Source organism: Phyllobates terribilis, unplaced genomic scaffold (assembly GCF_046119375.1).
Source record: "Phyllobates terribilis strain yellow unplaced genomic scaffold, ASM4611937v1 Scaffold_4__5_contigs__length_816908805, whole genome shotgun sequence".
Lineage (NCBI taxonomy): Eukaryota > Metazoa > Chordata > Amphibia > Anura > Dendrobatidae > Phyllobates > Phyllobates terribilis.
The window spans coordinates 463,880,346-463,908,283 of NW_027362764.1; the positions used below are offsets into that span (position 1 = coordinate 463,880,346).

Here is a 27,938-nt window from a genome sequence, read left to right on the forward strand (position 1 = left end):
AGATGTAGTCTGTGGCTTATAGGTGTAGGTGAGATGTAGTCTGGATTTCTAGCTGTAGGTGAGATGTAGTCTGTGATTTCTAGCTGTAGGTGAGATGTAGTGTGTGATGTGTAGGTGAGATGTAGTCTGTGGCTTATAGGTGTAGGTGAGATGTATTCTGTGATTTCTATCTGTAGGTGAGATGTAATCTGTGATTTCTAGCTATAGGTGAGATGTAGTGTGTGATGTGTAGGTGAGATGTAGTCTGTGGCTTATAGCTGTAGGCAAGATGTAGTCTGTGATTTCTAGCTGTAGGTGAGATGTAGTCTGATTTCTAGCTCTAGGCGAGATGTAGTCTGTGATTTCTAGCTGTAGGCGAGATGTAGTCTGTGATTTCTAGCTGTAGGCGAGATGTAGTCTGTGATTTCTAGCTGTAGGCGAGATGTAGTCTGTGATTTCTAGCTGTAGGCGAGATGTAGTCTGTGATTTCTAGCTGTAGGCGAGATGTAGTCTGTGATTTCTAGCTGTAGGCGAGATGTAGTCAGTGATTTCTAGCTGTAGGCGAGATGCAGTGTGAGATGTAGTCTGATTTCTAGCTGTAGGCGAGATGTAGTCTGTGATTTCTAGCTGTAGGCGAGATGTAGTCTGTGATTTCTAGCTGTAGGCGAGATGTAGTCTGTGATTTCTAGCTGTAGGCGAGATGTAGTCTGTGATTTCTAGCTGTAGGCGAGATGTAGTCTGTGATTTCTAGCTGTAGGTGAGATGTAGTCTGTGATGTGTAGGTGAGATGTAGTCTGTGGCTTATAGGTGTAGGTGAGATGTAGTCTGTGGCTTATAGGTGTAGGTGAGATGTAGTCTGTGGCGTGTAGGTGAGATGTAGTCTGTGGCTTATAGGTGTAGGCGAGATGTAGTCTGTGATTTCTAGCTGCAGGTGAGATGTAGTCTGTGGCTTATAGGTGTAGGTGAGATGTAGTCTGTGGCGTGTAGGTGAGATGTAGTCTGTGATTTCTAGCTGTAGGCGAGATGTAGTCTGTGATTTCTAGCTGTAGGCGAGATGTAGTCTGTGACTTATAGGTGTAGGCGAGATGTAGTCTGTGATTTCTAGCTGTAGGCGAGATGTAGTCTGTGCTTTCTAGCTGTAGGCGAGATGTAGTCTGTGCTTTCTAGCTGTAGGCGAGATGTAGTCTGTGATTTGTAGCTGTAGGCGAGATGTAGTCTGTGCTTTCTAGCTGTAGGCGAGATGTAGTCTGTGCTTTCTAGCTGTAGGCGAGATGTAGTCTGTGCTTTCTAGCTGTAGGCGAGATGTAGTCTGTGATTTGTAGCTGTAGGCGAGATGTAGTCTGTGCTTTCTAGCTGTAGGCGAGATGTAGTCTGTGCTTTCTAGCTGTAGGCGAGATGTAGTCTGTGCTTTCTAGCTGTAGGCGAGATGTAGTCTGTGATTTGTAGCTGTAGGCGAGATGTAGTCTGTGATTTCTAGCTGTAGGCGAGATGTAGTCTGTGATTTGTAGCTGTAGGCGAGATGTAGTCTGTGATTTCTAGCTGTAGGCGAGATGTAGTCTGTGATTTGTAGCTGTAGGCGAGATGTAGTCTGTGATTTCTAGCTGTAGGCGAGATGTAGTCTGTGATTTCTAGCTGCAGGCGAGATGTAGTCTGTGATTTCTAGCTCTAGGCGAGATGTAGTCTTTGATTTCTAGCTCTAGGCGAGATGTAGTCTGTGCTTTCTAGCTCTAGGCGAGATGTAGTCTGTGCTTTCTAGCTGTAGGCGAGATGTAGTCTGCTTTCTAGCTGTAGGCGAGATGTAGTCTGTGCTTTGTAGCTGTAGGCGAGATGTAGTCTGTGATTTGTAGCTGTAGGCGAGATGTAGTCTGTGCTTTCTAGCTGTAGGCGAGATGTAGTCTGTGCTTTCTAGCTGTAGGCGAGATGTAGTCTGTGATTTGTAGCTGTAGGCGAGATGTAGTCTGTGATTTCTAGCTGTAGGCGAGATGTAGTCTGTGATTTCTAGCTGTAGGCGAGATGTAGTCTGTGATTTCTAGCTCTAGGCGAGATGTAGTCTTTGATTTCTAGCTCTAGGCGAGATGTAGTCTGTGCTTTCTAGCTCTAGGCGAGATGTAGTCTGTGCTTTCTAGCTGTAGGCGAGATGTAGTCTGTGCTTTCTAGCTGTAGGCGAGATGTAGTCTGTGCTTTCTAGCTGTAGGCGAGATGTAGTCTGTGCTTTCTAGCTGTAGGCGAGATGTAGTCTGTGCTTTCTAGCTGTAGGCGAGATGTAGTTTGTGCTTTCTAGCTGTAGGCGAGATGTAGTCTGTGCTTTCTAGCTGTAGGCGAGATGTAGTCTGTGCTTTCTAGCTGTAGGCGAGATGTAGTCTGTGCTTTCTAGCTGTAGGCGAGATGTAGTCTGTGATTTCTAGCTGTAGGCGAGATGTAGTCTGTGATTTCTAGCTGTAGGCGAGATGTAGTCTGTGATTTCTAGGTGTAGGTGAGATGTAGTCTGTGATTTCTAGCTGTAGGTGAGATGTAGTCTGTGATGTGTAGGTGAGATGTAGTCTGTGGCTTATAGCTGTAGGCAAGATGTAGTCTGTGATTTCTAGCTGTAGGCGAGATGTAGTCTGTGATTTCTAGCTGTAGGCGAGATGTAGTCTGATTTCTAGCTGTAGGCGAGATGTAGTCTGTGATTTCTAGCTGTAGGTGAGATGTAGTGTGTGATGTGTAGGTGAGATGTAGTCTGTGGCTTATAGTTGTAGGCAAGATGTAGTGTGATTTCTAGCTGTAGGTGAGATGTAGTCTGATTTCTAGCTGTAGGCGAGATGTAGTCTGTGATTTCTAGCTGTAGGCGAGATGCAGTGTGTGATGTGTAGGTGAGATGTAGTCTGTGATTTCTAGCTGTAGGTGAGATGTAGTCTGTGATTTCTAGCTGTAGGTGAGATGTAGTCTGTGATTTCTAGCTGTAGGTGAGATGTAGTCAGTGATTTCTAGCTGTAGGTGAGATGTAGTCAGTGATTTCTAGCTGTAGGCGAGATGCAGTGTGAGATGTAGTCTGATTTCTAGCTGTAGGCGAGATGTAGTCTGTGATTTCTAGCTGTAGGCGAGATGTAGTCTGTGATTTCTAGCTGTAGGCGAGATGTAGTCTGTGATTTCTAGCTGTAGGCGAGATGTAGTCTGTGATTTCTAGCTGTAGGCGAGATGTAGTCTGTGATTTCTAGCTGTAGGCGAGATGCAGTGGGTGATGTGTAGGTGAGATGTAGTCTGTGATTTCTAGCTGTAGGTGAGATGTAGTCTGTGATTTCTAGCTGTAGGTGAGATGCAGTGTGTGATGTGTAGGTGAGATGTAGTCTGTGATTTCTAGCTGTAGGCGAGATGTAGTCTGTGATTTCTAGCTGTAGGCGAGATGTAGTCTGTGATTTCTAGCTGTAGGCGAGATGTAGTCTGTGATTTCTAGCTGTAGGCGAGATGTAGTCTGTGATTTCTAGCTGTAGGCGAGATGTAGTCTGTGGCTTATAGGTGTAGGTGAGATGTAGTCTGGATTTCTAGCTGTAGGTGAGATGTAGTCTGTGATTTCTAGCTGTAGGTGAGATGTAGTGTGTGATGTGTAGGTGAGATGTAGTCTGTGGCTTATAGGTGTAGGTGAGATGTATTCTGTGATTTCTATCTGTAGGTGAGATGTAATCTGTGATTTCTAGCTATAGGTGAGATGTAGTGTGTGATGTGTAGGTGAGATGTAGTCTGTGGCTTATAGCTGTAGGCAAGATGTAGTCTGTGATTTCTAGCTGTAGGTGAGATGTAGTCTGATTTCTAGCTCTAGGCGAGATGTAGTCTGTGATTTCTAGCTGTAGGCGAGATGTAGTCTGTGATTTCTAGCTGTAGGCGAGATGTAGTCTGTGATTTCTAGCTGTAGGCGAGATGTAGTCTGTGATTTCTAGCTGTAGGCGAGATGTAGTCTGTGATTTCTAGCTGTAGGCGAGATGTAGTCTGTGATTTCTAGCTGTAGGCGAGATGTAGTCTGTGATTTCTAGCTGTAGGCGAGATGTAGTCAGTGATTTCTAGCTGTAGGCGAGATGCAGTGTGAGATGTAGTCTGATTTCTAGCTGTAGGCGAGATGTAGTCTGTGATTTCTAGCTGTAGGCGAGATGTAGTCTGTGATTTCTAGCTGTAGGCGAGATGTAGTCTGTGATTTCTAGCTGTAGGCGAGATGTAGTCTGTGATTTCTAGCTGTAGGCGAGATGTAGTCTGTGATTTCTAGCTGTAGGTGAGATGTAGTCTGTGATGTGTAGGTGAGATGTAGTCTGTGGCTTATAGGTGTAGGTGAGATGTAGTCTGTGGCTTATAGGTGTAGGTGAGATGTAGTCTGTGGCGTGTAGGTGAGATGTAGTCTGTGGCTTATAGGTGTAGGCGAGATGTAGTCTGTGATTTCTAGCTGCAGGTGAGATGTAGTCTGTGGCTTATAGGTGTAGGTGAGATGTAGTCTGTGGCGTGTAGGTGAGATGTAGTCTGTGATTTCTAGCTGTAGGCGAGATGTAGTCTGTGATTTCTAGCTGTAGGCGAGATGTAGTCTGTGACTTATAGGTGTAGGCGAGATGTAGTCTGTGATTTCTAGCTGTAGGCGAGATGTAGTCTGTGCTTTCTAGCTGTAGGCGAGATGTAGTCTGTGCTTTCTAGCTGTAGGCGAGATGTAGTCTGTGATTTGTAGCTGTAGGCGAGATGTAGTCTGTGCTTTCTAGCTGTAGGCGAGATGTAGTCTGTGCTTTCTAGCTGTAGGCGAGATGTAGTCTGTGCTTTCTAGCTGTAGGCGAGATGTAGTCTGTGATTTGTAGCTGTAGGCGAGATGTAGTCTGTGCTTTCTAGCTGTAGGCGAGATGTAGTCTGTGCTTTCTAGCTGTAGGCGAGATGTAGTCTGTGCTTTCTAGCTGTAGGCGAGATGTAGTCTGTGATTTGTAGCTGTAGGCGAGATGTAGTCTGTGATTTCTAGCTGTAGGCGAGATGTAGTCTGTGATTTGTAGCTGTAGGCGAGATGTAGTCTGTGATTTCTAGCTGTAGGCGAGATGTAGTCTGTGATTTGTAGCTGTAGGCGAGATGTAGTCTGTGATTTCTAGCTGTAGGCGAGATGTAGTCTGTGATTTCTAGCTGCAGGCGAGATGTAGTCTGTGATTTCTAGCTCTAGGCGAGATGTAGTCTTTGATTTCTAGCTCTAGGCGAGATGTAGTCTGTGCTTTCTAGCTCTAGGCGAGATGTAGTCTGTGCTTTCTAGCTGTAGGCGAGATGTAGTCTGCTTTCTAGCTGTAGGCGAGATGTAGTCTGTGCTTTGTAGCTGTAGGCGAGATGTAGTCTGTGATTTGTAGCTGTAGGCGAGATGTAGTCTGTGCTTTCTAGCTGTAGGCGAGATGTAGTCTGTGCTTTCTAGCTGTAGGCGAGATGTAGTCTGTGATTTGTAGCTGTAGGCGAGATGTAGTCTGTGATTTCTAGCTGTAGGCGAGATGTAGTCTGTGATTTCTAGCTGTAGGCGAGATGTAGTCTGTGATTTCTAGCTCTAGGCGAGATGTAGTCTTTGATTTCTAGCTCTAGGCGAGATGTAGTCTGTGCTTTCTAGCTCTAGGCGAGATGTAGTCTGTGCTTTCTAGCTGTAGGCGAGATGTAGTCTGTGCTTTCTAGCTGTAGGCGAGATGTAGTCTGTGCTTTCTAGCTGTAGGCGAGATGTAGTCTGTGCTTTCTAGCTGTAGGCGAGATGTAGTCTGTGCTTTCTAGCTGTAGGCGAGATGTAGTTTGTGCTTTCTAGCTGTAGGCGAGATGTAGTCTGTGCTTTCTAGCTGTAGGCGAGATGTAGTCTGTGCTTTCTAGCTGTAGGCGAGATGTAGTCTGTGCTTTCTAGCTGTAGGCGAGATGTAGTCTGTGCTTTCTAGCTGTAGACGAGATGTAGTTTGTGCTTTCTAGCTGTAGGCGAGATGTAGTCTGTGCTTTCTAGCTGTAGGCGAGATGTAGTCTGTGCTTTCTAGCTGTAGGCGAGATGTAGTCTGTGCTTTCTAGCTGTAGGCGAGATGTAGTCTGTGCTTTCTAGCTGTAGGCGAGATGTAGTCTGTGCTTTCTAGCTGTAGGCGAGATGTAGTCTGTGCTTTCTAGCTGTAGGCGAGATGTAGTCTGTGCTTTCTAGCTGTAGGCGAGATGTAGTCTGTGCTTTCTAGCTGTAGACGAGATGTAGTCTGTGCTTTCTAGCTGTAGGCGAGATGTAGTCTGTGCTTTCTAGCTGTAGGCGAGATGTAGTCTGATTTCTAGCTGTAGGCGAGATGTAGTCTGTGCTTTCTAGCTGTAGGCGAGATGTAGTGTGTGATGTGTAGGTGAGATGTAGTCTGTGGCTTATAGGTGTAGGCGAGATGTAGTCTGTGATTTCTAGCTGCGGGTGAGATGTAGTCTGTGGCTTATAGGTGTAGGTGAGATGTAGTCTGTGGCGTGTAGGTGAGATGTAGTCTGTGATTTCTAGCTGTAGGCGAGATGTAGTCTGTGATTTCTAGCTGTAGGCGAGATGTAGTCTGTGACTTATAGGTGTAGGCGAGATGTAGTCTGTGATTTCTAGCTGTAGGCGAGATGTAGTGTGTGACGTGTAGGTGTAGGCGAGATGTAGTCTGTGATTTCTAGCTGTAGGCGAGATGTAGTCTGTGCTTTCTAGCTGTAGGCGAGATGTAGTCTGTGCTTTCTAGCTGTAGGCGAGATGTAGTCTGTGATTTGTAGCTGTAGGCGAGATGTAGTCTGTGATTTGTAGCTGTAGGCGAGATGTAGTCTGTGATTTCTAGCTGTAGGCGAGATGTAGTCTGTGATTTCTAGCTCTAGGCGAGATGTAGTCTGTGATTTCTAGCTCTAGGCGAGATGTAGTCTGTGCTTTCTAGCTCTAGGCGAGATGTAGTCTGTGCTTTCTAGCTGTAGGCGAGATGTAGTCTGTGCTTTCTAGCTGTAGGCGAGATGTAGTCTGTGCTTTCTAGCTGTAGGCGAGATGTAGTCTGTGCTTTCTAGCTGTAGGCGAGATGTAGTTTGTGCTTTCTAGCTGTAGGCGAGATGTAGTTTGTGCTTTCTAGCTGTAGGCGAGATGTAGTCTGTGCTTTCTAGCTGTAGGCGAGATGTAGTCTGTGCTTTCTAGCTGTAGGCGAGATGTAGTCTGTGCTTTCTAGCTGTAGACGAGATGTAGTCTGTGCTTTCTAGCTGTAGGCGAGATGTAGTCTGTGCTTTCTAGCTGTAGGCAAGATGTAGTCTGTGATTTCTAGCTGTAGGCGAGATGTAGTCTGTGCTTTCTAGCTGTAGGCGAGATGTAGTCTGATTTCTAGCTGTAGGCGAGATGTAGTCTGTGCTTTCTAGCTGTAGGCGAGATGTAGTGTGTGATGTGTAGGTGAGATGTAGTCTGTGGCTTATAGGTGTAGGTGAGATGTAGTCTGTGGCTTATAGGTGTAGGCGAGATGTAGTCTGTGCTTTCTAGCTGTAGGCGAGATGTAGTCTGATTTCTAGCTGTAGGCGAGATGTAGTCTGTGCTTTCTAGCTGTAGGCGAGATGTAGTGTGTGATGTGTAGGTGAGATGTAGTCTGTGGCTTATAGGTGTAGGTGAGATGTAGTCTGTGGCTTATAGGTGTAGGTGAGATGTAGTCTGTGATTTCTAGGTGTAGGCGAGATGTAGTCTGTGCTTTCTAGCTGTAGGCGAGATGTAGTCTGTGCTTTCTAGCTGTAGGCGAGATGTAGTCTGTGATTTCTAGCTGTAGGCGAGATGTAGTCTGTGCTTTCTAGCTGTAGGCGAGATGTAGTCTGATTTCTAGCTGTAGGCGAGATGTAGTGTGTGATGTGTAGGTGAGATGTAGTCTGTGGCTTATAGGTGTAGGTGAGATGTAGTCTGTGGCTTATAGGTGTAGGCGAGATGTAGTCTGTGCTTTCTAGCTGTAGGCGAGATGTAGTCTGATTTCTAGCTGTAGGCGAGATGTAGTCTGTGCTTTCTAGCTGTAGGCGAGATGTAGTGTGTGATGTGTAGGTGAGATGTAGTCTGTGGCTTATAGGTGTAGGCGAGATGTAGTCTGTGATTTCTAGCTGCGGGTGAGATGTAGTCTGTGGCTTATAGGTGTAGGTGAGATGTAGTCTGTGGCGTGTAGGTGAGATGTAGTCTGTGATTTCTAGCTGTAGGCGAGATGTAGTCTGTGATTTCTAGCTGTAGGCGAGATGTAGTCTGTGACTTATAGGTGTAGGCGAGATGTAGTCTGTGATTTCTAGCTGTAGGCGAGATGTAGTGTGTGACGTGTAGGTGTAGGCGAGATGTAGTCTGTGCTTTCTAGCTGTAGGTGAGATGTAGTCTGTGCTTTCTAGCTGTAGGCGAGATGTAGTCTGTGCTTTCTAGCTGTAGGCGAGATGTAGTCTGTGCTTTCTAGCTGTAGGCGAGATGTAGTTTGTGCTTTCTAGCTGTAGGCGAGATGTAGTTTGTGCTTTCTAGCTGTAGGCGAGATGTAGTCTGTGCTTTCTAGCTGTAGGCGAGATGTAGTCTGTGCTTTCTAGCTGTAGACGAGATGTAGTCTGTGCTTTCTAGCTGTAGGCGAGATGTAGTCTGTGCTTTCTAGCTGTAGGCGAGATGTAGTCTGATTTCTAGCTGTAGGCGAGATGTAGTCTGTGCTTTCTAGCTGTAGGCGAGATGTAGTGTATGATGTGTAGGTGAGATGTAGTCTGTGGCTTATAGGTGTAGGTGAGATGTAGTCTGTGGCTTATAGGTGTAGGCGAGATGTAGTCTGTGCTTTCTAGCTGTAGGCGAGATGTAGTCTGTGCTTTCTAGCTGTAGGCGAGATGTAGTGTGTGATGTGTAGGTGAGATGTAGTCTGTGGCTTATAGGTGTAGGCGAGATGTAGTCTGTGCTTTCTAGCTGTAGGCGAGATGTAGTGTGTGATGTGTAGGTGAGATGTAGTCTGTGGCTTATAGGTGTAGGTGAGATGTAGTCTGTGGCGTGTAGGTGAGATGTAGTCTGTGATTTCTAGCTGTAGGCGAGATGTAGTCTGTGACTTATAGGTGTAGGCGAGATGTAGTCTGTGATTTCTAGCTGTAGGCGAGATGTAGTGTGTGACGTGTAGGTGTAGGCGAGATGTAGTCTGTGATTTCTAGCTGTAGGCGAGATGTAGTCTGTGCTTTCTAGCTGTAGGCGAGATGTAGTCTGTGCTTTCTAGCTGTAGGCGAGATGTAGTCTGTGATTTGTAGCTGTAGGCGAGATGTAGTCTGTGATTTCTAGCTGTAGGCGAGATGTAGTCTGTGATTTCTAGCTGTAGGCGAGATGTAGTCTGTGATTTCTAGCTCTAGGTGAGATGTAGTCTGTGATTTCTAGCTCTAGGCGAGATGTAGTCTGTGCTTTCTAGCTCTAGGCGAGATGTAGTCTGTGCTTTCTAGCTGTAGGTGAGATGTAGTCTGTGCTTTCTAGCTGTAGGCGAGATGTAGTCTGTGCTTTCTAGCTGTAGGCGAGATGTAGTCTGTGCTTTCTATCTGTAGGCGAGATGTAGTTTGTGCTTTCTAGCTGTAGGCGAGATGTAGTTTGTGCTTTCTAGCTGTAGGCGAGATGTAGTCTGTGCTTTCTAGCTGTAGGCGAGATGTAGTCTGTGCTTTCTAGCTGTAGGCGAGATGTAGTCTGTGCTTTCTAGCTGTAGGCGAGATGTAGTCTGTGCTTTCTAGCTGTAGGCAAGATGTAGTCTGTGATTTCTAGCTGTAGGCGAGATGTAGTCTGTGCTTTCTAGCTGTAGGCGAGATGTAGTCTGATTTCTAGCTGTAGGCGAGATGTAGTCTGCTTTCTAGCTGTAGGCGAGATGTAGTGTGTGATGTGTAGGTGAGATGTAGTCTGTGGCTTATAGGTGTAGGTGAGATGTAGTCTGTGGCTTATAGGTGTAGGCGAGATGTAGTCTGTGCTTTCTAGCTGTAGGCGAGATGTAGTCTGATTTCTAGCTGTAGGCGAGATGTAGTCTGTGCTTTCTAGCTGTAGGCGAGATGTAGTTTGTGATGTGCAGGTGAGATGTAGTCTGTGGCTTATAGGTGTAGGTGAGATGTAGTCTGTGGCTTATAGGTGTAGGTGAGATGTAGTCTGTGATTTCTAGGTGTAGGCGAGATGTAGTTTGTGCTTTCTAGCTGTAGGCGAGATGTAGTCTGTGCTTTCTAGCTGTAGGCGAGATGTAGTCTGTGCTTTCTAGCTGTAGGCGAGATGTAGTCTGTGATTTCTAGCTGTAGGCGAGATGTAGTCTGATTTCTAGCTCTAGGTGAGATGTAGTCTGTGATTTCTAGCTGTAGGCGAGATGTAGTGTGTGACTTATAGGTGTAGGCGAGATGTAGTCTGTGATTTCTAGGTGTAGGCGAGATGTAGTCTGTGATTTCTAGGTGTAGGCGAGATGTCTGTGATTTCTAGGTGTAGGTGTTAATTTTATTACAGTCCTGCCTGTGATGAGGAGATGACTGCTGAGAAGTGTCAGGCTGTTGTGTGGTTCCATAACTGTGAAATGAAATCTGTGCTTTTTAGGATGGGTTTCAAATGTACAATAGATGTGAATCTGGAACATTGGAAAAACCTCTTCATTTTTTATATATTTATAAACCTTTAAGAACTTCATATTGTATCAATATATTTTTATATACTGGTGAAACATTTGTACAGACGTGTTGATGCAGTGGTTTTCCTTGTTCTTATTGGAATGTGCACATTGTAGATTCAGACTGAATGCAGCCGAATGAGAGTAATCAGCATGTGATCGCAAGTATGGAAATCGCGCATACCGTATTTTTCAGACCATAGGACGCACTTTTTTTCCCCCAAAATTTGGGAGGAAAATGGGGGGGGTGCGTCTTATGGTCCGAACGCAACTTACTGGTGGTGGTGGAGCGGAATCGCAGGGCGGCGGCGAAAGAAGAGGTGAGGCGGGCTGGTATCTGGCTGAGGGCCGGGCCTGGCTGGGTACCGGGGCCGGTGTATTGCTGTGAGCGGAGTTTGCAGAGTAGAGTGAGGGGCTTCCGGTGGCCGTGGCCATGTACCTGGAGCTGTGCTCTACAGGAAAATGGCCGCCGGAGCCGGCGCATGCTCTCTGCCGAGTCGGCGGCCATTTTCCTGTAGAGCACAGCTTCAGAAAGATGGCCGCGGCCACCGGAAGCCGCTCACTCTGCTCTGCAAACTCCGCTCACAGCAATACACCAGGCCCGGCCCCCAGCCAGATACCGGCCCGCCTCACCTCTTCTTACGCCGCCGCCCTGCGATCCCGCTCTACCACCACAGCAATACACCGGCACCAGGCCCCCCAGCACCCCAGGTACGAGGCCCCCAGCACCCTGGCCCCCAGGCCACCAGCACCCTGGCCCTCAGGTACCAGGCCCCCAGCACCCTGGCCCCCAGGTACCAGGCCCCCAGCACCCTGGCTCCCAGGTACCAGGCCCCCAGCACCCTGGCTCCCAGGTACCAGGCCCCCAGCACCCTGGCTCCCAGGTACCAGGCCCCCAGCACCCTGGCTCCCAGGTACCAGGCCCCCAGCACCCTGGCTCCCAGGTACCAGGCCCCCAGCACCCTGGCTCCCAGGTACCAGGCCCCCAGCACCCTGGCCCCCAGGTACCAGGCCCCCAGCACCCTGGCCCCCAGGTACCAGGCCCCCAGCACCCTGGCCCCCAGGTACCAGGCCCCCAGCACCCTGGCCCCCAGGTACCAGGCCCCCAGCACCCTGGCCCCCAGGTACCAGGGCACCAGCACCCTGGCCCCCAGGTACCAGGGCACCAGCACCCTGGCCCCCAGGGCACCAGGTCCCCAGGTACCAGGGCACCAAGCACCCAGCGCCAGGCCCCCAGCCACCAGGTACCAGCATGCCTCCACTTCCGCCGGCTTCCTGAAGGACCCTTTCCCCTGTGGCCCCAGCTCCACCGCCTGCCCAGGTAAGATACCTATTCTGACTATAAGACCGACCCCCATCTTATAAAAAATATTTTTTTCCTGTTTTCCACCCTAAAATTTGGGGTGCGTCTTATAGTACGAAAAATACGGTACATAATGACTGCAGACATTTGTCTCCAGCCTAGACAACCCCGATATGTTTCAAGTTGCTTTATTTGCCCTGTGACAGTAGATCTAATGTTCTGTGCACTTACTATATTAATTGTTCCATTACTCTTCTGCCAAATTATCTGTTCAATAAACTTCATGCTATATCTGCACTATGTTTCTGTAACCTGATAAAGCCAGCACTGTTGTAATCATGTTTTTTTTCTGTCCAAGTTAATTAACAAGATGGTTTCCATTTCTGGCAATTGTATGGTGTGCACTGTGTGTACGCTTGGGAAAAGTTAGATGCATTTATGCTGAGCTACATCCCAGTGTCTAATATGAAATGTCGTCTTGTTCATTGCCAAGGGTTCTTTATAGCACCACTGAGACCCTCACTGATTGCCAGAAAAGGGGATTTCTGTCCCCACTTGAATCTGCTTATTCTATTGATTGTAACTTCAATGACCAATTCAAAGCCGCTGCAAAAAAGATGTAATAATGGATCTATGGAAAGTTTGGCATCATAACTTAATTTTTATTTAACTTTGGGATTCTCATTCAGGGTATAACTTTCAGTTGTGGCTCTGCCGTGAAATGCAAAGATTATCAAATTACATTTACATTTTGTGTAACCTAAAAAAAAGTTAATTTTATTTCAGTTCTTCAATACAAAAAGTGAAACTCATATATTATATGGAGTCATTACAAAGAGAGTGATCTATTTCAAGTGTTTATTTCTGTTAATGTTGATGATTATGGCTTACAGCCAATGAAAACACAAAAGTCATTATCTCAGTAAATTAGAATACTTTATAACAGCTTGGAAAATATTTTTAAAATCTGAAATGTTGGCCTACTGAAATGTATGTTCAGTAAATGCTCTCAATACTTGGTCGGGGCTCCTTTTGCATCAATTACTGCATCAATGCGGCGTGGCATGGAGGCGATCAGCCTGTGGCACTGCTGAGGTGTTATGGAAGCCCAGGTTGCTTTGATAGCAGCCTTCAGCTCGTCTCCATTGTTGGGTCTGGTGTCTCTCATCTTCCTCTTGACAATACCCCATAGATTCTCTATGGGGTTAAGGTCAGGCGAGTTTGGTGGCCAATCAAGCACAGTGATACTGTTGTTTTTAAACCAGGTATTGGTACTTTTCGCAGTGTGGACAGGTGCCAAGTCCTGCTGGAGAATGAAATTTCCATCTCCAAAAAGCTTGTCGGCAGAGGGAAGCATGAAGTGCTCTAAAATTTCCTGGTAGACGGCTGCGCTGACTTTGGTCTTCATAAAACACAGTGGACCTACACCAGCAGATGACATGGCTCCCCAAACCATCACTGATTGTGGAAACTTCACACTAGACCTCAAGCCGCTTGCATTGTGGCCTCTCCACTCTTCCTCCAGACTCTGGGACCTTGATTTCCAAATGAAAATTGGAACTTTGGGACCTTGAGGAGTGTGTCAATGACTGCCTTCTGGACATTTGTCAAGTCAGTAGTCTTCCCCATGATTGTGGAGCCTACTGAAACAGACTAAGGGACCTTTTTAAACACTTATGAAGCCTTTGCAGGTGTTTTTTGTTAAAAATTTTAATTTACTGAGATAATAACTTCTGTGTTTTCATTGGCTGTAAGCCATAATCCTCAACATTAACAGAAATAAACACTTGAAATGGATCACTCTGTTTGTAATTATTCTATATAATGTTTCACTTTTTGTATTTAAGAACCAAAATAAATCAACTTTTTGATGATATTCTAATTTTGTGAGATGCACATGTATGTGTATTTATGTAAAAAAAAAAAAAAAAAAAAATGTGTGTGTGTATATATTTTCTTTTACCCCTTTTCCATCTTCTGTTTTTTGTTTTTTTGCTCCTTATTCCCGGAAAATAAAAAACTTATGGCTCTGTCAGTATGGCCATGTGAGGGCTTGTTTTTTGCGGGACAAGTTCTACTTTTGAACGACATCATTGATTTTCCCATACAGTGTACTGGAAAACGGGAAAAAAATTCCAAGTGTGGTGAAATTGCAAAAAAGTGCAATTCCACAATTGTTTTTAGTTTTTTTTACCATGGTCACTAAATGCTAAAAATGACCTGTTATTATGATTCTCCAGGGGAATAAGAGTTTGCAGATACCAAACATATACCGTAGGTTCTTTTTTATTTATGTAGTGAAAAAAATCCAAAATTTTGTAGCACAGTGACAGTATTCATACAGAGCACAACTTCTGTGTATGTTGTGATGGTTGGTTGTGGCTTTTGGTCTGTCTCCATGAGGTGCTTGCGTCCTTACACGACCAGCGTCCTGGATGCCCAGTGGGACAAATGATTTGTGTTCGTTACGTCTCTGAATTGTTGCACGCTTTTTCTGCCTTTCTGTGTAACTATTGATCACACCGTAGAAAAGTCCCTCTGTAGCTGTGCGCCCTTCTGTTGACCCTTTCTATGTACTTTCGTAATTATGTAGCTTGGAACATTCAGATGATAATATGTTAACCTGTTAAGTCTTTCTTTTAGTTGACTTAAATGGAAATCCCCATGGTTATCATTAGTCGTGGCTAACGCTTTTTTGTTTTGTCCCTGGTCATTTTTCACAGTGACTCGCTTTCCGCGCCCTATATCACCTCTCCAGGATGTAGCGACCATAGTTGGCAGCCGTGAGCAGCTGGCTGTACTACTACAGCTTTATGACCACCAGCTGGAGCACGAGGGAACCACTGGCTGGGAAAGTTTACTTTGGGTTGTTAATCAACTGTGAGTTGGTTTTCCTGATTATTTTCAATGTTTCATTAAATATTATTATTTTTGCTACATGAAATAGTTTTTCTTTAACTGTAACCTCCCTAATAAGTAATGTATGAACACTAAATAACCTGTCTGCACTTGATTAGATGGTGGTTACAGGAGAGTAGTAGTTGCATGTCACCATTGCCCAAATTTCTTCTGATTTTAATAGAAAAGATTTCAAATTATATACAGTCATGGCCAAAAGTGTTGGCACACGTGAAATTGTTCCAGAAAATGAAGTATTTCTCCCAGAAAAGTATTGCGATTACACATATTTTGTTATACACCTGTTTATTTCCATTGTTTGTATTGGAACAACACAAAAAAACAGAGGGAAAGAAAGGCAAATTGGACATAATTTCACACAAAACTCCAAAAATGGGCCATACAAAATTGTTGGCACCCTCAACTTAATATTTGGTTGCACACCCTTTGGAATAAATAACTGCAATCACTCGCTTCCTATAACAATCAACAAGCTTCTTACAATTCTCAACTGGAATTTTGGACCTCTCTTCTTTTGCAAACTGCTCCAGGTCTCTTGTATTTGAAGGGTGTCTTCTCCCAACACCAATTATCTCTACAGGTGTTCAAAGGGATTTAGATCTGGACCCATTGCTGTACACTTCAGAACTCTCCAGCGCTTTGTTCCCATCCATGTTTGGGTGCTTCTTGAAGTCTGTTTAGGGTCATTGTCCTGGTGTACAGTACCATATTTGCAAGTAGTGTGATCTTTTCTTTGTAGGCTTCATTCCGTTTTCGGTAAACCAGTAGAATGATGTGCTTTACCAAAAAGCTCTATCTTAACCATGACAACACCACGAGAGAGGGGATCCGCCCACCAAGAACAGGAAAGCTACAGGCTTAAAAGGGGCGGCCCTCTCTCTCTCGCCTCAGTTTGATTTCCTGTCCTTGATGGAGGGAACCTGTGACAGGCTTACCTGTTGAAGATGTCCGGATTCCGAGGAAGCGGGCTATCAAGCAGCGCCCCTGTCTGGGGTCGGCAGCTCCGGCATCGCTTTGTGGCAGTAGCCGTGGAGCTGCGCCCCTGTCTGGGGTGACAGCCCTGGCATCTTGTGGTTCCAGGTTTCAGCAGAGTCTGCGCCCCTATCTGGGGTCGGCAGCCCCAACATCATACTAATGGCACAGCATCGTGGGGCTGCGCCCTTGTCTGGGGTGGGCAGCCCCAACTTCGCAGGACATTGGATAAGGAGCTGCGCCCCTGTCTGGGGTTGGCAGCCCCAAAATTGCGCTGATGCAAGAGCAGTGCCTCTGTGGGGTACTCAGTGCCGCTTAATGCGGCGGAGCCGCACGCTTCTTGTCTCTCTGTATGGCTGGGGGCGCTTCTTGATGACGCCACTGTGCTCCTAGGCATTCACGTAACCAAACCAGGAAGTTCTGGCCAAGTGTGTGCAGACGCCGGAAGGAGCGCTGCAATAGCCCCTATGGCCAATAGATGGCGCGCCTAGTGAGCAATCGCACCTGGCATTGGCAGTAATGGGAAAAAAAAAATGTGGAGCAGGTGCTGCTATATAAGCATTTAAGCACCATTGCTCCAGGCTTCCCAGCTACTTCTGGCTCTGTCAGTAAATGGAGTCTGAAAGTGAGCAGCAACAGCAGCAGCAAATCTAGCGGCCGCCGCTTTCGCCATCTCAGCGGCCGCTTGGGGAGCCCCAGGAGACACGACCCCCTTTAGTCACCGGTAACTCCCGGTCTTCAGGATGGCAAAGATCTGCGACCAGGTCCAGTCACCATAGCTCCAGCAGGATGGACGAATCTGCAGCCTCCAGGGACGATCCCCCGGCTGAGAAAGGTCCTTTCTCCAAACCGGTACCAGCCCTTTGAGCCGTCTGGATAAGTGATCTTCGAGAAAGTTCACTTGGTAAGAAAGTGTCCCTTCTTCTTGTCTGTTATTAGGGGAAGGAGTGTATCTCCAAGTCTAAACACAAAGAATGTGTAAGGCTGTATTGGCGGACTCGTATCCCAAAAGACTGTGCCAGTCCTGTATAAACCAGACTCTGGCAGACGAGACCCCTAGTTTTGCCTCAGGCTTGATATCCTTGGTAAAGTCGGAGGTTAGGTCAGCACTGTTTTCCACTGAATAAAATTGACGGTCTGATTAAGGCGGTTCGCTCGACTACGGGCATTACGGATTCCAGACCAGAGAAATCAGTCCAGGACGTTATGTTCAGGGGACTGGGACAGAGGAAAAGATGTTTTCCATTTAATGATAAACTTCAAGATCTGATCCATAGAGCATCGAAAAGGCCGGAAAGAAAGGGTTCTCTCCCCCTGTTCTTTAAAAGAAAATATCCCTTTGAGGACTCGGCCTCTTCCTCCTGGGAGAAGGCTCCAAGGCTAGATGCAGCTATAACAAAGGCATCTAGGAAGTCATCCCTCCCCTTTGATGATATGGGGTCCCTTAAGGAAACATTAGACAGAAAAGCGGATGTATTTCTCAAAGGCACCTGGGAAACAACTGCTGGAGATTTAAAGCCGGCAATTGCTGCAACTTGTACGGCTAGGTCTTTGATGATATGGCTAGAACAGCTTGAATCCCACCTGAAAAGTAATACATCCAGGAAGGAGATTTTATCTATAGTCCCTCTCATGCAGGGGGCAACGGCTTTCCTAGTGGATGCCTCCGCAGACTCAGGTTGGTTGCTAGATCAGTCTCTATGTCCAATGCAGCCCGTAGAGCCCTGTGGCTTAAGTGTTGGCCAGGAGACATGCAAGCCAGAACTAGACTGTGTGCTATACTTTGTGAAGTGGAACTTCTCTTTGTCCCAGTTCTGGATGAAATCTTGGATAAAGCAAGCAACAGGAAAAAAGGTTTCCCTAGCCTGTCCGTGCCTCCGTATAAATGGTCTTTTCGCAGGAGAAGATTTGTACGTAAAAGGCCACAGAGGGATCAGGATAAATGGGAAGACCGCAAGCCAAAAGGTAGAGGTCTTCTATTCGGTGCTTCTTCTTCTACTCGGGAACCCTGGAAGTCGAGTCAATGACTCGTAGCCCAGGTAGGGGGGAGGCTGATGGGCTTCTTACCTGCCTGGACAAGTATTTCAGCCAGTAACTGGATCCTTGATCTGATAGGTTCGGGTCTGAGGTTCGAGTTCCAGGCGATTCCTCGTGGGAGATTTATCCTGACCCCGGTTGGTTCTTCAATATCGGAACAGTTGGCCCTACAAAAGGAGGTGCTGGACTTGGTTCATAAAGCAGTCCTTGTGGAAGTTCCAACGTCCGAAAGAGGGTTGGGATTTTACTCTCCTCTCTTTCTGGTCTTTAAGCCGGACGGTTCTTTCAGGTGTATCATTAACTTGAAAGCACTTAATAAGTTCTTGATAATTCCCACCTTCAAAATGGAATCTGTCAAATCAACAATAAAGTTGCTGTTTCAAGGCTGATACATGGTAGTATTAGATTTAAAAGATGCCTATTACCATGTACCTATCCATGTAGATTACCAGAAGTACCTTAGGGTGGTGTTGGTCATTGATGGGGTAATCAAGCATTTCCAGTATAGGGCCCTGCCTTTCGGTTTGGCCATAGCCCCCCGGGTATTTACTAAAGTTCTAGCGGAGGTCATGGCTCATGTCAGGGAACATGATATCTTGATTATCCCTTGGATGATTTCTTGATAGTTGGAAATTCTGCCTTCCAATATAATACACCTAAAAGTAGTGATCACCATCTTAGAGAGTCTTGGCTCAGTGCTTAATTTGAAAAAATCTAGGCTAGTGTCCACGAAAATTCAGCAATTTTTAGGTATTATGCTGGATTCAGATTCTTGGGTATGTTACCTCCTGGAAGCCAAAACACAAAGTGTTAGGGATCAGGTGAGAAAGCCAGTATCAAATCCGTTCATGTCCCTTAGAGCAGCAATGTCATGTTTCCCTGGGGTTCTGTGGGCACAACACCAGTCTAGAGTTCTACAGTGGGACGTGCTGCATAATGAAGTTTTGTTGAAGGGACACCTGGAAGGGAAGATGTCCTTGTCACCCCAGTCAGTTGAGTCCTTACAGTGGTGGGAAGATGAGGCAAACCTATCTTGAGGAGTTCCCTGGGTGCTTAGAACCACTAGAACAATTACCACCGATGTAAGTTCCAGTGGGTGGGGAGCCCATTTAGGAGATATGGTGGCCCAGGGGTCCTGGTCAAATATTGAAATGAGTCTCTCCTCCAACACCAAAGAGTTGCTAGCGGTAGTCAAGGCGATTAATTATTTCTTAGTCTTTCTCCAAAACAAAAATGTAAAGATCCTTTCGGACAATAGAATCACGGTAGCTTACGTGAACCACCAGGGGGGTACACGGTCAAGGTCACTGATAAGAGTGACGGATCATCTCTTTCAGATCACGGAATGTCATCTTCTTTCCTTAACGGCCCTTCATATAAAGGGAAAAGAAAATACAAAGGCAGACTACTTAAGCCGCTATCCTCTGAGACGGGGAGAATGGGAACTAAAACAGGGCATTTTCTCCCAAATAGTCCGAAGATGGGGGCCTCCGGTGGTAGACCTGTTTGCCACAAGACTAAATTGAAAGACAAGGCTCTTCTGTTCCCTAAATCCCAGAGAAAATCCCCCGACAGTGGACGCTCTCCTGATACCTTGGGATTTCAGCCTGGCCTATGCCTTTCCCCCGTTGACTCTTCTTCCCATGGTCATAAGGAAGATCAGGGAGGACAAGGCGAGGGTTCTGCTGGTCGCACCCTTTTGGCCCAGGAGGCCCTGGTTCTCAATCCTTAGGAGCATGTCCGTCTCAGATCCTTGGGTCCTGCCCGAGGTTCCAGATCTCCTCTTCCAGGGTCCAGTAGTCCATCCTCAAGCGTCTGGCCTCCACTTGACGGTATGGAAATTGAAAGGTCGCTGTTAAGATGGAAAGGGTTCTCTCAAGGCCTAGTAGCTACCCTAATGCGTAGCAGAAAACCTGTTACAACTAGAATTTATGCTAGAACTTGAAAGAAATTCTTGTCCTTTTCCAGTTCCAGGGTTGGTGAGGGGGCACCAATAGGTAAAATTTTAGAGTTTTTACAAAAAGGTCTTGAGCTAGGGTTAGCCACTAATACCCTAAAAGTTCAAGTTTCTGCCTTAGGCGCCTTATATTCTTGTGATCTGGCGAAAAATTATTGGATTTCTCGTTTTATTAAAGCCGCGTTTAGATCCAGACCCATCATCAAAAGCAAATTCGTAACCTGGGATCTAAATTTGGTACTAAAAGCCTTAACCAGTTCACCTTTTGAGCCAATAGTTAAGTCCCTCTCCCTTAAAACAGCGCTTCTGATAGCTTTAACATCTGCTAGGTGGATTAGTGATATTCAGGCTCGGTCTTTTGCCTTACCCTTTAATCAGATCCCGGATTATCGAATAATTCTTAAACCTGATTCCGCTTATCTCCCTAAAGTAGCTTCCCGTTTCGAAGTAATCCTGCCCTCTTTCTGTCCTGATCCAAGTACCCAGAAAGTAGTGGAGTTTCATACATTAGATGTGAGGAGATGTGTGATTAGGTACCTCTTGGTCACCAAAGATTTTAGGAGAGACAGTTCTTTATTTATATCCTACCAAGGAGTTAGGAAAGGCTTTAAGTCACAAAGTCCACCATAGCTAGATGGATTAGGGAGGCTATTTCTCTAGCTTATGCATCCAGCGGTGAGGAAGTACCACGAGGGTTGAAGGTTCACTCCACCCGAGCAGTGGCAACCTCCTGGGCGGAGAAGACTGGTGTCACGATGGAAGACATATATGTAAGGCTGCTACCTGGTCTTCTCCATCTACTTTCTATAGACACTATAGACTGGATATTATGGGTGTTTCATCTGACCTCACCTTTGGGAGAAGGGTGCTCCAGCCAATAAAGTCATAAGTTACTTACCGGTAACGGGACTTTTTGGAGACCATGACAGCACCCTTATATTCCCTCCCTTCACGTTTGTGGGTGCACTCCTTGTTTATTAAATTAAAGATTTCACACTTATTAGGTGGCGTTTGATATAGTGGTATTGTGATTGTTTGCTATGTTTACTAACCTGGTGGTCCTCTCAATGCTCTGTAATCCAAACTGAGGCGAGAGAGAGGGATGTCCCTTTTAAGCCTGTAGGTTTCCTGTCCTTGGTGGGCGGATCCCCTCTCTCATGGTGCTGTCCTGGTCTCCAACAAATCCCATTAACGGTAAGTAACTTATGACTTTTTTACACCTGTGTCAGCAGTGGGGTCCTCCTGGGTCTCCTGCCATAGCGTTTAAATTCATTCGGATAGTTTGGGCTGACACTGATGCACTCTGAGCCTGCAGGACAGCTTGAATTTCTTTGGAACTTGATTGGGCCGAACTATCCTGCGTTACAAACTTTCATCAATTTTTCTCTGCTGTCCACGTCCAGGAAGATTAGCTACAGTGACATGGGTTACAAACCTCTTGATTATGTTATGCACCATGGACAAAGGGACATCAAGATCTCTGGAGATTTGTTGATATTTTTCAACAATTTTGGTTCTCAAGTCTTCAGATAGTTCTCTTCTCTTTCTGTTCTTCATGGTTAGTGTGTCACACACACACACACACAATGCAAAGATGGAGTTACCTTCTCCCCTTTTTATCTGGTTTCAGGTGTGATTTTCATATTGTCCACACCTGTTACTTGCCACAGGTGACTTTGAACGAGCATCACATGCTAGAAACAAAGTTGTTTATCCACATTTTTGGAAAGGTGCCAACAATTTTGTTCGGACCATTTTTGGGGGTTTATCCAATTTGCCGTTTTTGGTATTGTTCCATTATACACAAAGGAAATAAACAGGCATAACAAAATGTGTAATTGCAATAATTTTCTGGGAGAAATACTTCATTTTCTAGAACAGTTTCAAGGGTGCCAACACTTTCAGCAATGACTATATAGCTAAGTTTTCTGAATGACCCCTGTCACAGTTACGATCAATTTTTTTGCTAGCAATTTTAAGTGGGTCCATGAAGAGTGCCAGAGGCATTTTAGTTATGCGACTGCCAATAGCATTCACAAAGTGCTAGTGTTCAGTATTCTACACCATAACGGCCTAATGCTGTGCAATACACCAGTCCTAGTAGATACGCCCAGTATCTTACAAGTTGTTAGTGTCTCACTGGTATCTTAGCATCTCCTATTTATGTCAAGTTGTAAGGTTTTGTATTCTTGATGGGTGGCTAACCCATCTACTAAAATTTAAGAGAACTTCCTAGAGTTATGCCACCTTGTCCCTGTAAGTCCCTTTCACATATTCTGAAGACACTTGATCAGCTTAGAAACTACAATCGAGATGGTATTTTTTTATACTGATAATAAAATTTGATTTTGATAACAAACAACAATCTGTTTGCTTGCAGATTACCACAACTGATCGAGATCGTGGGCCGCATCAATGTTGCATCAACAGCTTGCGTTCATGAGTTTTCAAGATATTTCTGGAGGTTGTGCAGAACGTTTGGGAAGATCTTTACTAACACAAAGGTAAAAAGTGTTTTCCTTTCTTTTTGTTCTATGCCTTGTGTAAAGTTTTCGAAAAAACAGCTGACAGATTGGCGATGGGTTCTGTTCCCATCTATTCATCTGACATTTTAAACAAATAGCCCACTGAAGAAAATATGAAGCATGAACCTAGCTAGTGGGTTACCAAAGTAGAGACCCCCACACTTATTGCTAGAACAAAGAGGCTGTGGCAAAAAAAAAAGCTGGCAGGTCATCAAAAATTTAGATCAACCTTTGAGCCCGGCCAACTTCATTGATAAGTGTAGAAGTAGTTGAATAAGTAGACCCTTATAGGACTATACCGTCTAAAATGTCTTAATGAGAACCTGCCAAGTACCCTCAATTCTCAGAAAAGGTCACCTTATATAGGCCTTTTTTCATGAGTTTTATTATGTCCCTGCGTGGATAAAATGTGGATAAGTGTACAAAAAGCCTTTTATTATAATGACATTTGCTAATGACTTGGCTCTAGTCTAGCAGGGTGTTGCATCTGGAACAGTAGTGGCCTCAAATGCTGTAAGCCCCATAGGGGGCATGCCCAGGTCACAGCTAAGCGGCAGGAGAAGCGGCCTCAATGCAAGACATACGGTTGCTGTCTGGCCGCAGGCTCTTATGCCGTGGCTGCCGAAAGGGAGGTGTGTAAGTGTCCTGCTGAGACACTTACCCACCACCCAAATGGAAATGGCAGCTTCCAGTGGCTAATGTAAAAATTAAGAAATAAGTAAATATTAAAGTATTAATTTTGTATTAAAAAAAATTGATTATATAATCAATAATTATTAATACAAACATAAAAATCACTGCACCTTCCCTTTTAAGGCTTCCTCACTGGCAGCACTTCAAGTGACATTGCCATCAATCACACCTATCGGTCCTTGATTACCGTGTCTGCAGCTGGGTTGAAGCCCCACCCTGATGTAATAGAGCTAAGTCATTAACATAAGCCGAGTGATCGGATTAAAGTTTTTTTTTTTGTTAAATTCTTCTTCTTACTTGACTGCGACATCCATGATAGGGTATGAATAGTAGAATAGCGCTATATAATGTAATGGTAACAGTTCGGCAGGCTTGAGGGACCTGATCATTTCTTATTAAAGTGAACGTGTAATGTCTAGAAATACTACTTACCTGCAGAAATAGTGGTAATCCGCAGGTAAATAGCGCTTACAGTGAGCACGTTGTAATTGCTCTCCATCACATTGTTTGACAGTCTGCCCTGCATACATACACTGCACATACATGCTGCAGAGCAGGCTGTCAATCAGTGTGCTGGGGAGCGATTGCAATGCACTCTTAGAATTGCGTATAATAGGGGTGACTGTAACAGCTCCCTGCACCTCTCCAATGTCTAGAAGTAAGCTTCTGCAGGGAGAATATAGCTTCTATTTTCTCCCTGTAGCCGCTGCTGCAGTAAGCCTGACAGACATGATTTAAACTCTGTTTACCTATATCTGCAGGTAAAAAGCATTTCTGCACATGACTGGTCCCCATTAAGACATGGCAGATAATATATTTACGTGGGGATCTGCATGCTGAAATCCCCAAAGTTTTCTACAATCATAATTGGAGCTCTAAGATTTGATCAATCTTTTGATGATCTTGCTTACATTTAAGCATGTATTGTAAGAAACGGCCTCTGCACTGAATCAACGCTTGTAGCAAAAAGCAGTCCTTTATTCCAACTCCAGGTAAAATGTGCCCAGTGAGCAGAAACGAGCAACATTTCAGCCCATCAACCGGCCTTTGTCAAGCCATTCTTAATTGGCCATAACTTCTATTGTTTCTGCTCACGGTATGCATTATATTGGACGTGGAATAGGAAAGGCCTGTTTTTTGCTAATTTCAGTGCTGTGGCCGTGTCTTGGACTCTGATATTGGCCGGGTGATGGTAGATCCACAGGCTAATTGCACAGAGATCACGTCTGGTGCTATAGGAAACCTTTTGTTTGTTTGGACCGGTGTGAGTATAATTATTTTACTAAAAGTAATCAGCTATAAATTGTCATTTTTAGGTAAAGCCACAGTTCCAGGAAATATTGAGGCTGTCTGAGGAAAATATAGGTAAGTGTTTATGCCGCTACTAGAGGCCCCAATTATAGAGTAAAGTAACCCAGTACTGTGACACAAGTGACTGGCAGATCTGACCCAACAACTCTGGCATGCCAGGCGGACAGGATTGAGCGCCATCTATATAATATAATATTATTATTATTATTATTATGACTGCAGAAGAGAAGACAGAAGCGGTGTTAAACCCGTTCTGTAACTACACAGTTGCGGGGACTAGAACCTATATGTGAATGCTGTCATTTTACCCTGCTGTGTTTTTATCAAGTCACATTAACGTTTAAAAAAGCTGTCCTGAAAATGTCACTTTCTTATTGTGGAGATTTGAGTTTGTCTCATGTACTTTAGGTCTCTTAGGCGTCCATACCGCTCCAGCGATTAGCTGAGATCTCATTCAGCTTTCCATTATCTCTAGCACCACCCACCCCCATCTTCATACACATGCATGCTTGAAATATTGTCATTTATTTTAAGGGAACCTGTTATTAGATTGACGGGACCCGAACCAAAGAAAACATGTCTTGGCTGACAAGTACAGAGCCAGCCTGTGGTGGCATTTCCCCACCCCGCTCTCAGAGACTGACAGGTCTCTCCCTGTGTGTGCACATATAGAGAGCGATCATTCAAAGGGTTTGGGGTGGAGAGATGCTGCTGTGTACCAACCTCTCACTAGTCAGATGAGACACATACTGTGAAAAGTCATCTGCGGACTGTGTGTTTCAGTGACTAATCTGAGGCGGGTCCCCATCCGGCTACTCCCCACCCCGATTCCTTTCACTGACATTTCCTGTGTGCACGTAAGGCGGGACCTGTCAATCAACAAGAATGGGGAGAAGCCAGCTAAGAACCCTCCTAGTGCTAGTCAGCTGAGACACGCAGTCCTCTGCCGGCTTCTCCAAGTACAGTAAGTTTCCTCTGAAACACTGCAGCCTTTTAGAGTAAAACATGCCTGCAGTCAGTGTGCGATCCCTGCTGCCCGTGGTTCAGGCTGTATGAGTCCGGTGACACTTTCCCTTTAATAACACTATACAATCTTCTCTCTTAGATGCCACAGCAGGTAATGGGGTTCTAACAAAAGCCACAGTCCCTATCTATGCTACAGGAGTGCTAACATGCTACAATCAGGTAAGCCATCACTAGGGAAGTGAACACGGCTTATGGACATAATAGTATGTCAGACTTATTGGTATCGCTCGCCACTGCCCGTCTGCCAGGTAGTCTCTATTTCAGTGTCTAGTTCCATCATCGCCTGTCTTCTACGTTTTGTCCCTTTGTATTTTTAGGAAGAAGATCGGAAGCTGCTTGTTGGTTTCCTTGAAGATGTAATGACCATGCTGTCGTTATCTCATGCGCCTCTAGACAGTCTAAAAGCCTCTTTCGTAGAACTTGGGTAGGTAAATCTGTTACGGCAGTCTAGTACCAATTCAACATGACACAGTCCATCCTTCATGTAAAGAATACAATTTGACAAATATTTAATGTGGTAAAACGCTAATCTGGATTTACTTGATGAGGGAAAACTGATTTTTGAACGTATGGTTAGGAATCGGTTTAAAGAAAGTGGAACGTGAGCACTATGTAATTCTTCATCTTTCACTTGGCAGCGTTGCAGGGGAATAGAATACTTGGGTTCCACTATAGATTACATTAGATACTTATTCTTTGAGACAATCTATATTTGTTGGAAGGGTCCCTTGATATTAATCAGATCACGGGAATCTGCTGCAGGGATCCCCAGTGGTCAGTTGTAATCCGTAAAGGAGCACATCATCGGCCCTTACATATGTCTCATCCAAACTAGTCTCCTTTCTGTGTAATACACAGTCTTGCTACTTCCCCAGAGTTAGGCTGGGTTCTAACTGCTCCATGGGCGGCAAGAGTCTGGAAAACAAGCCAATATAGTGCATGCTGCGATTTTTTTTTTTTTAATTTTTTTTTTTTTCCCCTCGTGTTTTGTTATTCCATGTGGGAAAACGCCCATGTTTCTGTTCTTGGGCTATATCTTGCCCCGTGTGTGGTCCATCATGCACATGGACCAAAAGCCTGTTTGTCTGAACGAGTCTTAAGAACTCTTCTTTTTAGCTGCTCTTGACTCTGGCCACTAGGTGGGCACCCCGAACAGCAGGCGGTCCTATCCATTCAGAATACTGTAGGCTGGGTGTTTTATAAACCACTCTTTTAAAGTCACGCACCATGTTTTGGTCCAGAATATTGTGCGCATACAACAGCCATGAGGTGGGAGAAGGAAAGAAAGATGAGGCAATATATAGTGTTTGTAAAGTCATTCTTTCTGTATTCTGTGACACTAAATATGTAATGTAATAAACACATTATGTGCATTTCCCTCCTTGTGTGTTAGGTCATTAATGGTTTATTTCCCCGCAGGACTAACCCCGCATACCACGAGCTGCTGTTAACGGTGCTTTGGTATGGGGTTGTTCACACCTCGGCACTAGTACGCTGTACTGCAGCCAGAATGTTTGAGGTTAGTCTTATAGAGAATTCCTTGTTGTTTCATGATGTTTTCTTTGTGTCTCTGGTACTGTGAGATGGAGCAGAAAGAAAATGTAAACTGTGTGAAGGGTTAATTCAATCAGACTTATGGGATCTTATCTTTGCGGCCTCTCATGAGATGATTTCCTAGTATCAGGACTCTTCATCTAGTCTGAAATCATTAACATTGTAATGCCCCAAACACTGAGACCTTGATGATTTTATGACCTTTCTTGCATTTATTTACCAGACTAACCTTCACTTTCTCTTTACTTGCAGTCTGTTTTCTTTGCTCTCTTTCCCTATAGTTTACTTCTATATTTGCAGATAATTCTCTGTACAGCTAGTAACACACAAGACCGTTTTATATTAGAATTAACATCCCATTTAGACTTTGGTGTATATCTGACCAATACAGAACTCCCATTACTGTTCACTATTGCACATCAAATGGTAAACAATGAGTTAAACAGACATGGGAAAGACTTTGGATATTGGGGTATTTGTGAATGGAAAACTGAATTTTAGCAAACAGTGCCATGTTATTGCTGTAAAGGAGAAGTAAATCCTAGTGTGCACATGGTGGGAACATGGTTTTGTCCTATCAATCAGGTGTGAGACGGCACATGGAATCCTGTGTATAAGACATGCATAGCACGGCTATAGATGGTTCAGGGGTGGGTGACATGAGTGAGAGGATACGTTACAGAGAAAGGTTAGCTAAATGAAGATCCTCTGTGAAGAAAAGACAATGTAGGGTGACTACATCACTTACAATATTTTTGATACTTTTCATGTCTAGGCCAGTATGAGCACTGCATCTAGAAGAAAGATGTTTTACTATCATAGCAGGAGTTTTTATTCTGATAGGAGCAGCAGGACTATGGGACTCTGCCACAGCATATTGTGATGGCTGATTAACTCCATGTGACTGCAGACTTGTGAATCCGCACATCGCGCACACTGCACGCTGTGAGGATTCTCCGGTGTCGGTGCTTGGTACAGCGATCACGTGACCCCCAGTTTGCAATAATCATGCTCCCAGCCACATTCCGACTAGCCTGTTTCCAGCCTCGCTCAATACACTTGCATTAAGCAAGGCCGCGCCCATCTCGTCTGATTGTGGCTGGGAG

The 27,938-nt window shown here is 45.1% G+C and overlaps 1 protein-coding gene across 4 annotated transcripts in view; it reads left to right on the forward strand.

The window, feature by feature from the left end:
- RELCH (RAB11 binding and LisH domain, coiled-coil and HEAT repeat containing) overlaps nucleotides 1-27,938 on the forward strand; it is a 175,672-nt gene that overhangs the window by 89,050 nt on the left and 58,684 nt on the right. For all 4 annotated transcript variants that reach the window (XM_073678653.1, XM_073678655.1, XM_073678657.1 and 1 more), the window contains 6 exons: nucleotides 14,562-14,718; nucleotides 22,104-22,227; nucleotides 24,258-24,306; nucleotides 25,358-25,437; nucleotides 25,596-25,702; nucleotides 26,698-26,797. In XM_073678653.1, the coding sequence (XP_073534754.1) occupies nucleotides 14,562-14,718; nucleotides 22,104-22,227; nucleotides 24,258-24,306; nucleotides 25,358-25,437; nucleotides 25,596-25,702; nucleotides 26,698-26,797 (617 nt within the window). The remainder of the gene's footprint in view (nucleotides 1-14,561; nucleotides 14,719-22,103; nucleotides 22,228-24,257; nucleotides 24,307-25,357; nucleotides 25,438-25,595; nucleotides 25,703-26,697; nucleotides 26,798-27,938) is intronic.